Source organism: Lynx rufus, unplaced genomic scaffold (assembly GCF_022079265.1).
Source record: "Lynx rufus isolate CCGP_SWC_20201006 ecotype Redwood Valley unplaced genomic scaffold, mLynRuf1.p SCAF_5, whole genome shotgun sequence".
NCBI classification, from domain to species: Eukaryota; Metazoa; Chordata; class Mammalia; order Carnivora; family Felidae; genus Lynx; species Lynx rufus.
The window spans coordinates 64,934,510-64,947,489 of record NW_025814867.1 but is presented as its reverse complement, the minus strand read 5'-3'; the positions used below and the strand labels follow the sequence as shown (position 1 = coordinate 64,947,489).

General features: G+C 39.9%; 1 protein-coding gene across 2 annotated transcripts in view; it reads right to left on the bottom strand.

Moving 5' to 3' along the window:
- FNDC3B (fibronectin type III domain containing 3B) overlaps positions 1-12,980 on the bottom strand; it is a 361,487-nt gene that overhangs the window by 83,439 nt on the left and 265,068 nt on the right. For both annotated transcript variants that reach the window (XM_047099654.1, XM_047099655.1), the window contains exons 8-10: positions 11,250-11,401; positions 8,185-8,244; positions 303-441 (exon numbers count right to left, since the gene is read on the bottom strand). In XM_047099654.1, the coding sequence (XP_046955610.1) occupies positions 303-441; positions 8,185-8,244; positions 11,250-11,401 (351 nt within the window). The remainder of the gene's footprint in view (positions 1-302; positions 442-8,184; positions 8,245-11,249; positions 11,402-12,980) is intronic.

The following is a 12,980-nucleotide window of genomic DNA, read 5'->3' as shown; positions in this document are numbered from 1 at the left end:
ACAATGATGCAGGGCTCAAACTCACAAACTGCGAGATCATGACCTGAGCCAAAACCAAGAGTCAGATGCCTAACCGACTGAGCCACCCAGGTGCCCTGAGAGCTCAAACTTCTTTTTGTAGTTCCATCTACTACCGCTCTGCCCAATTTTTATAGACATACCAACTTTTGATATCATAAAGATTTGTTTCACACAGTTACTATGTAGAAAATCTAACACCATCACAAAACTGGAGTAATGCCAGATAAAAATTTTTCAAATGGCTACTCTTCACATTGTTCCCGACACTTTGAGCTACCCACCTTCCATTGCAAGGTTAGTGAACTTTTGCTCCTGTGTGCCAGCTTCGGTGGGAAGGGACATTCAGGTGCGCAGCTGTGGGTGGTGAAGCTAACTGGCTCGGAGCAGGATCCCTTTACGGAATTGTACATGGCATATACCCTGAAAACAAACAGACAAACAGTCAGTGGCAGTGGCCCATCACAGATGACCAGGGTTTTTATCTGTGCTTTGCCCCAGGCCTTTTTCCAGAGAGGAACAGAATTGAGGTGCTGCACACCATGACTCCTTCTTATCTCCTGGATGTCCTGACCTAACTATGGCCAGCATCTCCAGGGGATAATCACCCCAGCAGGGAATGTGCCTCAACTCATTCTCTCCTTCCATTAATTGTCAGAACCCTCAGCCCCAATTAAGATAGGCCGGGTCTACTGACTGGAAAAGAATATGCTGAATAAGAAAACATCCTAATCCCCAAAGTGGTCTTCAAATATCCATTCTAAAACCATGAACCACTCTCCAGTTGACTCTGTCTGGAAGAAGACTGAAAGGAGAGTTAAGGGTTGGCCGAAAAGGGACAAGCCTACAAACTAAAGAAGTATACACAATGGGGTAGAATAGATAACATCTTTAAACTGTTGATAACACTGCAGATATTTGGGAGAAATACAGACGGTGTGCTCGTTACTGCCAAGTGCATCTCTAACTCAACAAAAACAATGTTCAGGTACAGCTTATCCATGTGAACATTTCACTTTTGCACCTGGCGCCGAGATTAAAGATGGGTACCCTGCACATTAAAATGCCTGGCTCAACACCGAACATATGGGTCTGATTTCTCCAGAGAAGCTATGAAGAAAAAGCACATAATGTGCTATTATAAAATTATACTTCTTTCAAATATCCTAAAATAGGGCTATGTTGATTTTTATCATCTTCCTTTCTATTTTTCCATGTTTAAAATATTCAGCATTAAAAAAATCCCAACGTGAAAACCTACTCGTTTTAAAAGACAACAAAGAAACTTTTGCTGCCTAAAAAAGATGCAAGGATTCAAGCTATTCAGAACTGGCAAATACATCAAGCCCTTAATTTGTGAGGTCCCATTAAAGACAGAAGAAAACTCAGAATCCAGAGGGGAAGTAAACTTTCCAGAGCTACACGGCTAGAAAGTTGCCTCAACTGAATGCAGCCGTGTAAATCTAACTGCTGTCCTCTATTGCCTACCGGCCTTACTCATCCTGCAATTATGCTTCTCTGAGCACCCACACTCCACCTCCCCTCACTCTACTCAGCGAACATAAACAAGAGCTAAAGATAACGACATTATGGAAAACAGGACCTAATTAGGTGTGTGATTTGCAAAGTCCCTTCTCCTCAAGGTCTATCACAAAGAATTTATAGAGGTCATGCAAGTTAAAATCACTAATGCTATCTGCCACCCTAAAAGGTAAGAGACAGATGACTGGATATTTGATTTCTTTGTCTTAGGGGAGGACACCACAACATCTGATCCAAACAAATACACTTACTAGGATGCTCTTCACCCAACCTGATGACAACAAATGTTCCCTTTTGCATGTCCTAAATATAGGAACATGAGAATAGAAAAGGAAATGGTAGATTTGGCTAGATCATTTCCGTGTATTAGGATAGGCTCACTAGGAGTAAATTACTTAAAATGAATCACAGAATATTCCAGACGTGGGCAGGGTTCCTGCCTAAACTTTAGTAGATCAGTTGGATTCTCCAGCTGGTGGCTCATGGGTTACATCTGGCCCAAGCTATGTGTGGGAGAGAGGGAAAAAATAGAGTGATTTAAAATATCACAGCCCCCTGTGCATGAATGGATGGACATGGGCAATGGTCAGTACAAAAAGAGACAAGCAGACATTATACACTCCTAATGAACGATAATGCCACAACCTACAAAATCCTTGCCAGAAAAACGGAACCTGTATCTGATTAAGCCTCCTTCCCATTATATAGGAAACACAGAGAGAATATATTAAGCAAAACTACAGGGTTGCAATCTGCCTAATCCACACTGCAGAAAATTCTACAGGACAAAAAAGTTATTCTAACTAATAAATTGCACGGGGACAAAACAGAAAAGGGAGGTGAAACCCATAGATTAAAAGAAATTTATAAGATACCAACCAAACAGAATATTCAGGCCATGTTTGTATTTCAACTACAACAAACTGAAGAGACAAAACCTTCATTTTTAGGACAGTTGAGGAAATGGAAAGAGTCCCTGAATTTTAAAGATGTTAAGGAATGTTATCATTTTTGCTTATTTTGGATGGGCATGTGATGACGGTAATGTGGTTCATAGATGAAACATGATGGTGTCTGGATTGGACTTCAACATAGCTGTGGGGTAGGAGGAGGAGGGAGGGGCAGCAAGGGAATAAGAAGCTCGGTGATGGGTATACGAAAACCCATCAATTACTGTCCACTTAAAAATTTTTTTTAATGTTTATTTATTTTTGAGAGGGAGGGAGAGAGAGACAGAGTGCGAGTTGGGGAGGGGCAGAGAGAGAGGGAGACACAGAATCCGAAGCAGGCTCCAGGCTCCGAGTGGTCAGCACAGAGCCCGACGCAGGGCTCGAATTCATAAACCACGAGATCATGACCTGAGACTAAGTCAGACGCTCAACCAACTAAGCCACCCAGGCACCCCAATTACTCTCCACTTTTGACTGTATCTGAAATTTTCTGAAACAGAAGGTTAAAGGTTAAGCCAACACTGACAAAAAGTTCTGGAGATCTCTCATTTAGAAAAATGAACCTCTGCTTCTAGCAACACAGCGGCATACCCGCCTGATAGTACTCAAGATGAAGGTGAGAACAGTCCGCCTTTAGATGGGGCAGGTGTTATCCAGTTCAGAGTCCTCCCCATCTCTTACTGTCTTCCTGGCAATAAATTTGCTTGTCCACTGCCTTTTACCCAGCTCTTTACCCGCTTAGGTTCCTAGTAGATTTCACTTTATAATCACTGGGCATTTGCTTATTCAGACTATACTCAGGTATACTGGGTACTAAATGTTCACAAAAACAGCACCAAAAATCTACATGGAGAATAGAGCAGAGGAAATGAGGCAGGGACAGGCCCTGTGAAGGGCTGGCAGACTGCAGTTACTTATCTGGGGAGATTTGGACTCTGTCAAGTTCATTCTTTATTGAGATTCTTGGGAAATCCATACTTATTAGCCTAGAGAACATGAGTGACAGAGGCAGGTTGGGAGGATGACTATTGTCGGGAGGAACGAAGATCCTGGTGGCAGAAGTAAAAATCTGAGGACGTTGGAGATACATAGTTGTCTGGGCCACAAGGAATTATTTTTCTGGTCTTTCAACTGAAAGAATGTTACAGTTGAAATTAGGGGTCAGTGATTTGTACTCATAAAACTCTGTCCACAAAGGAAACAAGATCCATTGTATATGGCAATATAAATGTGCCATACACAGTATGTAAAATTTGACATGGTATCTAAGTACCCCATGATATATCGGTCAGTTAAAGTTATTCAGTAAATAGACAGCAACTAATTGTCATAACCACCAGCTGTGTTCACCAGTAACTTTTAGCGAAATGTCTCTGGAAATGGTGATTTTTAAGAAGGTCCAAAAAATGTTTTTCATATGATGGTGATGTGTTTTCTCTAAATACCATCATGCGATATGAGCATCAGCGGGGTAGGATCAGTTTCTTAGGTTAAATAAATCAGCAAAAAGTTCAGTTCCTTTTGCATTTATCACAGCGAAGAAGGATACATTTTTCTAACGATATGATTAATCTTGTGTTACATTTTCACATTTGTTTCAGCTTAAATACTGACTAAATGATTATGAAACAGGTGCTCTAAGAATTTCAGAAATTTGCCTCCAACTTCCTCCAGCACATCTGTAACATAGTAGGAGCCACAGTTTCTAGTCAATAACACCTATTTCATAATTCTGTACTGAGATGGTCAACCGTATTTTTGGAAATGTTTCATCACATAATTTTTCTGAGAAATGTTGCTACATGATATCATTTCTGGACAACTTCTTTGCCAAACTGTTAATGCCAATGACTGGAAAACTGCTTCAAATTGTGTCATAAAATTGCTATCCATTCCTTCACTCAAATTCCTGATTATCCTATTATTGATAAAAATATAAATTCTTGACTCCCAAATAAAATGATTATTTCAACGTCAGTACTAATTCTGTAACTACCAATTAGAATACCAATTAGGTATTTTTGCGTATGTGTAAATATTCATATAGCTAAATGAATATAAACGTTTATGTACATAAACCTATATACTTACATATAAATGCCACTGGTCTCTTAATAAGTGATTCCCATAACCGCAGTGGGCTGCTGGCAAGAAGTCACGAGCTGTCTTGCCCAGGAACTGATGCTAAGCACCATTCAATGACAGCATCCACGACTGAGACACTGCTGCTTAAAAAAACGTTTGTAGGGGCGCCTGGGTGGCTCAGTCAGTTAAGGGTCCGACTTCAGCTCAGGTCATGATCTCATACTCCGTGAGTCCGAGCCCCGCGTCGGGCTCTGTGCTGACAGCTCAGAGCCTGGAGCCCGCTTCAGATTCTGTGTCTCCCCTCTCTCTGCCCCTCCCCTGCTCATGCTCTGTCTCTCTCAGTCTCAAAAATAAATGAAAGCATTTAAAAAAAATTAAAAAAAAGTTTGTATATCTGATGGGTGACCTCAAACGATACTAACATAAGGGAGAAAAAAGTTGAAAATGAGAAAAAGCACCGAATAAAGACAGGGAACCAACAGAATGAAGGGGAGGGAATCAGAGTCGCAAAATCAAAGGCAGCAAGAAATGTTAGGAACAGAAGCCACAGATGGGACTTTAGTATACGATTTGAGAAAGAAACCTTTCACTGTATCGAAGAGTGATTTGAACGGAGACTTCTGCAGGCCTTCGTCAAAGTGTGCAATATTAAGAACGGGAAGGAGAAGGTAGCCTGCTTGGAAATGCTGAAAGAAATATCTCATTGTTTCCATCCTTGGCTCTCCAGACTCTCACCGGGGTGACACTTTCTAAATTGGTAATGCACAAGTAAATAAAAATGGCAATGAATATAATTGCTCGTTTTGTGGCTGTACAATAACGGAATTCTTTTGCAGCTCCTATATTATGGAAATGACTGAGAAAACAAATTCCACACAGCCTTTGAGGTCTTATAGGTGACTTTTAAATTTCACATTTATTTGAGGCTGCTGTATTTGATAGAAGTTGACATTCCTGGAACTAAGGCTTTGAGAACATTAACTCCACTGCATCAGAAAAAGAGATTTTGCTTCTTTTTTTTGCCAGTGTCACGTATGGTATATATCTTTATCCCAATAAAATAGTAAGTGATATGGTCGAACTATACACAGGTTCAAAGGACTTGCATCATGAAGTCTTTTTTTTATTATCAGAGTGTGGAAACACTGCAGCAACTCTGGGCAAACAAAAACATTTATACACTTTCCAGATTTATAATAGGTTTGCACATACACTTCATTTGTTCTCACACCATCTTCCTGAAGCCGGTATCATTATTATTCTCATTTTATGAGAAACAAGAAAACAAGGCCATTTAAGCTTAAATGGCTTGCCTCGGCACACCCCCTTAGCAAGTGACTGAGCCATTAACCCCCAATTCCAAGCTCTGTCCACTACATGTCACGCTGCCTCACCAAAGCTATTCAAGGCAGAGGAAGCTAATCTAAGCAGGCACTGGAAGGATTTCGATTCTTCTCTCGCTTGAAAAATGAAAGACCGTAAGAGGCAAGAGAAGGAATGATCTATATGAACTGTGGGCCAGACAAGAAAAAAGTAAAATCTGGACTGACTGTAGACATTTTTCTTAGGAGAGACTCTTTTTTTTTTTTTTTTTTTAAATACTAAAAGAGCTTGCTACTAAAGAGAGGGAAAATTTTCTCTCTCTCTGGCAAGCAGAGAAAGAGACCAAATGACAGTTGGTGGTGCCTTAGGCTGTGGTGTTATGTCACCTATGTGTCATGTATGTTACAAGAGGTCCCAGATGTGTCAGGACAAAGTCTGGATCCAAAGCCTCTGGAGAGGCACTACCTCATGTCCCTATTCCTCTTGGGGAGTTCATTAATTACTCCTTTTTATCTGCCCAGAAGTTCAAGATGTTCCTAAGACGTGGCCGTAAAAGAACTGATGAGCCAATCTTGTCAGAATTCACCCTTTGTAAGACAAGTCAGAAAGAAATGAAGGCAAGCTACAGACGGGATGGCAAATAAAGGGCAGACTCCTGAAGACATTTAAGTGTCTTTAAAAAGACATTGTTAGCTCATGAATGAGCAGAAAATTAATAAAGTGAACCTTTATAAAGCAGTAACAATAAACTGTTAAAAAAGATGGAGACAAAAGGAAACATATGTTGACGACTAATGGAGAACATTTACATGGCTCCCTATACGGTGTTACATGCTCTGGTTTGCTGTTAAATCAACCTTTTGAAATAGTAAAGTATTTCTACTATCATCTCAGTTTCACAAAGCATACAAATCTTTTTGTTTGTATAGACTGTGAAAAATTCAATATGTTTGGGCTGAAGCTAACTGATTCAAAACCCAAATGTTTTGATTTGAACAGGAAGAGACAGTTGCAACACAGTTCTTCTAAACAACGCAGCAACGAGGCAGATAAGCACTTTAAAACTGCATATAAAACACCTTGCTTTTATGTATTGCTTTAAACTTAATTTAAACGTTTACATGGCTTATAAAGTATTGTAATCTCAACACATCCCTACTCTCCTACCTTTGTTATAGAAAGAATTGTGGCCTCCAACCTATGTGATTAAGCATAGTTAAGACAGTTAATTCACAGCAGAACCAGACTAGAACACAAGCCTCCTCATAATTAATGTATGCTCCTCCTTTTAGGCTATGCTCCCTCTACTCCATTACAAAGGAACCTTTGGTAAGTATAATAAAGAACGTGTGCCTGATGTTGCAATTCTATTACACAATTCTGACATACACATACATAACTGAAGAATGGAGAGAGAAACCGTTGTTGTGTACTCTACTCTTTTAGATAAAATTACCATTGCTGGTCAACTTATAAATTAAAAAAAATTGTAAGTCAAAATTGAAATTTAAAAAAATGTTACGGACCACATTCAGAAACCTATTTGCAAGTGGATATGTGAATGTATCTTTAAATAATTACATGAGCTCTGCACAAGTTCATGTAATACTTTCCTCTTCACAAGTCTGTGGTTGGGTGTATTTCTTTCTAAGATTAGTTATAGCCCTGCCTTCCAGAGTAGTCACAGCAGAGACTCCAGAAAAATCACAGTACAGATTTCAGACTATCTTTCAGATTATATGGATTCACTGTTTCACTGTTTTGCCAAGTTGGGTTAATTCTTATCAGAGATAATTTGATATATGCATTACTTGTCTTTTTTCAAAACCTATTGACTTTTAAGGTCCAAAGGTGTTCTTGGAACATGGCAGAACTTAGTCACTTGTGCTGAACATACAGTAGATAGGTATGGGCTATCACAAACAACTGACCTACCAATGGCAAAAAAATGCATTTGTTTTATAGAAAGGAAACATTATATATATTAAACCATACAGTCCAAAAGATCTTAGACTATATACAATTTATCTTTAAACTAGTTTTTAAAATTTGATTCAGTGTATCATCTATTTTTCTATTACCAGAAACACTTCTGTGTAATCACTACATTCTCAAGGGCAGAACACTAATGAATGGCCAATGAGCCAAGGAACAGCAACTTTTGGTTAGGAAAATGCTGTTAACCGTAAACTTTTTAAAAGAAGCACACGATTTATTTTAGCAATCTGAATGCCCAACACAGGTCAGCTCTCATATCCTAACTCACCTCACATGATAATCAGTTGCCGGTCTGAGATCTTTCAGGTTACATTCTAATTCTTCCCCACTGCAAAGAAAAATCATTTATTAGTCAATGATACCAGCTTCAACAGTAAGACTGATTTTGGATTTGGGTCTCATCATCATGTACCAGCAATGATTAAAGAACTCTTATGTCTGATTCTACCATAAACCAGAAATAATAAACTTGCCAATTTGGTATTATTACCCTTCTGAACTAGAAAATTAGATTCTATACACACACACACACATACATATGTATGTTATGTATATATATATATATATATATATATATATATATATATATATTAAACTTATTTTTTGAAAGAGAAAGAAAGAGCATGAGCTGGAAAGGTGCAGAGGGAGAGAATCCCAAGCAGGCTCCACACTGTCGGCACAGAGCCAGACGCGGAGCTTGATCCCACAAACTGTAAGATCATGACCTGAGCTGAAATCAAGAGTCAGACGCTCAACCAATGAGCCACCCAGGCACCCCTAGATTCCTTTCAATGATACTATCCTAGATTGGGAAAATGGTGAGATTAACACACTAATAAAAGTTCCAAAAGGCCTTATCAGTTCTTCAAAGTAAATACATAAAAACAAATAAATAAGGAAGGAAATTAAACACAGAGATAAATTTTCAGTGTAAAATAACTATTCCAGTTGTCAACCGAAGGTAGTTCTCAGACTCACCGTGGAAGGAACCCCAACTGCTTCAACTTCTCATCTCTCTTGAAGAAATTTCAATGTGCTTTCCTTCACATATCAATCCTAATAGCTCTCTGATATATACACATACCAATCAGTAGCTCTCTTACATAAATGAAACCCAGTTATATGACCAGAAGTTGCAAATGAAACTTAACTTAGCCATGAGGCAAAAGCCGTGACAAAATAAGGAATGTTCCATTGAAAGTTTTTAAAAGGTGAGGGTTATTATTCGGGGGGGGGGGGGGCACATGACTATACTCTTCAAAAATCTCTGTGCCCCAAAATACTGTGTTAGTGTTCCAAATTAAAGGTGAAAGACGTATGAGCACAAACTGCAATATCTGACCCTGGCCAGGATTCTGTCCTAGAGGGGAAGGAAAATGCTATAAGACATTATTTAATCCACTGACAAACCCAGCATGTGGTCGATGGACTAGATCAAAGTATATTATCAATGCAAATTTATGAAGCTGGTAATTACACTGCAGCGATGTCAGAAAATATCCTTATTCCTGGGAAATATACTGAAGAATTTTGCAGTAAAAGGCCATGATATATACAACTAATGGGAAAAAATACAGATTGGGAGGAGAGAAAGAGTACTCCAATGGTCAACCAAACAGGATAAAAAGCTACCAATAGGTGAATCTGGGTAAAGGGTCTATGCATATTCCTTGATCCCTTTATTTTTGCAACATTTTATAAGTTTGAAATTATTTTAAATAAAAATATGTTTTTAAAGTTGCCAACTGGAGGCCAATGTCCACACCCTGCCTATAATTCTGATGTCTGACCTGCACTGTATGTTTAATGTGGTTTTGCATTTGCTGAATGAGTCTGGCATTAGGAAAGCTTACATAAAAATTCAGATTTTCAGTATTTTTTTGGGGAAAAAATCCAAAGAAATCAGCAATTCTAAGGCCTGCATTCCCTTATGGCACCAACCTATTTTAGGTGAGCGGTGGCTGCTCCTTCAGAGGAAGGTAGGGGTGCTCCTGTGCACCCCATCCCCAATCTTCCTCCTTTTCTCGCTTAACGTTATCTGCCTAGCCCCCTGGTCACTTGAGACTAGCTCCTGCCACTAGTGGTCATCTGGTGTGGACAGAATCTCATGGTTTCTTGGTACGGCTGGGGCAAACGGTACTCTGTATTTCTTGACCAATGTGGACTTCTCAAAATAGAACCAAATAGTTGTGAGCTGGAGTAAGGAGTTAAGATTTTTTTTTTCTAAGTATAGTGGGGAATCACTGCAGTGTCTTCAGTGGGGAGTGACCCAGTGTGACCCGGGTTATGTCGTGTGGAGGCTAGGTAGCAGGAGGAGAGGAGACATTGGAAGAGGCTGAGGACATCCCTGCAGGAGTCCAGGGAGGGGACAATGGAGGCACAGTGGGCAGTGAGGCGGGGAGAGAGTGCCTAATGGGCCTCCTTCCCTGTCTCTTACCCATCTTCTTAGTGCAGAAGACATGTCCTGGAGCAAGTTAAGAACTCACAACAGGGCTGGGGAGATACAAGGTTGGTGGCACTGGTACAGCAGGGAAACAGGACAGAGAGCCAGCCTTTCCGGCAGAGGAAGAAGTGCAGTTTGTGTGACCACGCTAGGCTGGCCTCTGGTGGTCATTCTGGGGGCCACTCAAAGGGAGGTCAAACAAGCAGTGAAAACAAGACTGATGCTCTGATTTCCTGCTCTGCAAATGTGGGCGGAGCCTAGCAATTACAAAAGAGAAAAGGCCTGACCCTGAAAATTTTTAATCACATTTAGGACATGGCTACAAATCATTTAGGTGGTTAATATCTGGGAGTTGGTAACACAGAAGGGACAATCCCCTACCCTGTGAGCTAAACTTATTTAAGAAAGTCTTGGAATGAAATGCTCTAAAGGCATCTTTACTACAGGCTAGAAACCTATTGTGGATGGTAAGAAACAGGATAAAATGGAACGAAACCATATTAGAGAATTTCAAGAAAACACCAGAAAATGGTCTGGGTCGAAAAAGGTAACCGCGTAAGTGCATGATTGATGTACATAAAAATTAAAAATCATACTCACTTTTAACCCTGACAGACGTTAATGGAAATTTTTCTTTAGTACTATACTGACAAACTAACATAACCAAATGATATTTCATCAACATCAAATAGCTCTACAGAAGTCATTTCTGACTGGTAATTACTCTGGACAAAAATAACTCTTGACATTATAATTATCACTAATTCTTAAAATGAACTATTTAAAGAAAAGTTTGCAAAGCCTCTAAACTTTTCCTGTTTCTTATTTTCCTTAATGACTCCAACTGCACAGCTTAGCAGAAGAGCAAAACACATGGAAATATATGCTACCTGTAAATTATCTTGTATTTTCCATCTCGTCCTTTGTCTGATAAGGCAACCTCATAACTGTAGGGGAAAGAAAGACCGCTGTGGGGTCCACTGGAAAGTCCAACAGGGGGAGCCCAGGACAAAACAACTGCTCTTGCCTGAATATTAGAAACCTGAGGAAGAAAAACACAGACGAAATTATTCAAATCCACTTCATACACATCAGACACTACTTCTTCCAGTAACATTTTTGTCATGATTAGTAGTGGCATAAAATTGGCTTAGTGTTAATGCAAGGCGAACAATTTTAATTACAATGAAAAACACATCATATATAGTACTTTTTTTGTCAAAGTCCTGGTGTCCAAAATAGCTCCTAAAGCATCTGTCCTTATAACGTAATTCACATTAGATCCTCCAGAAAGTAAAGTCATCAGTCTTGTTTGGGAGCTTTTTTTTTTAAAGGTAAGAAGTTGAATGTGAGACTTCAGTGATCTCCACGATGGCCATCACGTTACATGGAAGGAGCCACGTCCGCAGGTACTTTCCGCTTGCCTCTGAGCCTCCCATGCCAGTACCTTTCAAATCACCCTCGTTGAAGGCCTCAGTTTCCGGGAGAACCCAGTGATGGGGGAGGAGAACCATGGTTCGGGCTGAAATGTGTGTGGAGGTGATGTTTTACTTCTCTAAGCTCTGCCTTTTTGTTTTTGGGGAAGCCTCTGTGTAAGACTTCATTTGAACAAAGGACTCTGGCACCTTCAAACATCCCAACTTTCTTCCTTTACTTAGAACCAACTACACTGAGGCAGGTTCCAAGCCACTGTTCCTCAGCAGGACTGAGCTCCAGCCACTTCGGACCGTAACCTGCCCACTAAAGAGACCCTGCAGTGGGCTTCCTGCCCTTCCATCCCAGGTGCCCACTCTGGCTGGTGCTTCCTGGGGCACCCCCCCTCCCAGATACACTGTTTGCACTCCAATCTTTGCTTTAGAGTCCATTTCTGGAGAAACTCAACCTAACGCACAGTCTAATTCTCTGCAATACATCAACAGAACTTTGATGTTCTAATTTTCTAAAGGTTATTTTGCTGCTCTCTGGATACTGGTCTCAATAACATTAAAAACAAGGGTTAACATACATGCTAAAGCTTCATGTTCATAAAGACTTTATAGTGACAGATTATTAGTCTATGGGTAGAGATACGTAAACTATTCAGTTTCCCCTTTTTTTCATCCATTTTTGTCACTATCTGATCAACACAGAGTATTAAAATGTAATACAAAATAGTTTAAAAACATGAATAATATGGACTGTGAATACTGAATTTCTTTTCAGGCTGTCATTCTTTCCAAGTTTAGCAGCGATCCCTCCATATCATTTTTATTCCATACAAAGCAGCAAGATCTATTTAACCAATTATTTAGTCAAATCCCTGCTCATCATTTAAGACCTAGCCAGCCCTCACTATCCCCACGTAAACTTCCCTGAAGTCTTTCACCTGTCATCACTCTTCTGTTCTACAGCACCTGGTTATCTTTACCTCTGCAAATCGAGTTTAGGGCATTTGTCTACCTTTCCCACTGGACTGTGGGACTTCCTAAGGACAGGACCCAAGTCATATTCAACTGTGAGCAGTGGTTGCTTAGTAAATGTCTGTTGAATGAAAAATGAAAGTCAAAGGGAGTGAGACAGTCTGAGTTTCTGATACAGGAGACACAGGGGATGGCAGACCAGCATTACATATCTCTTAAAAA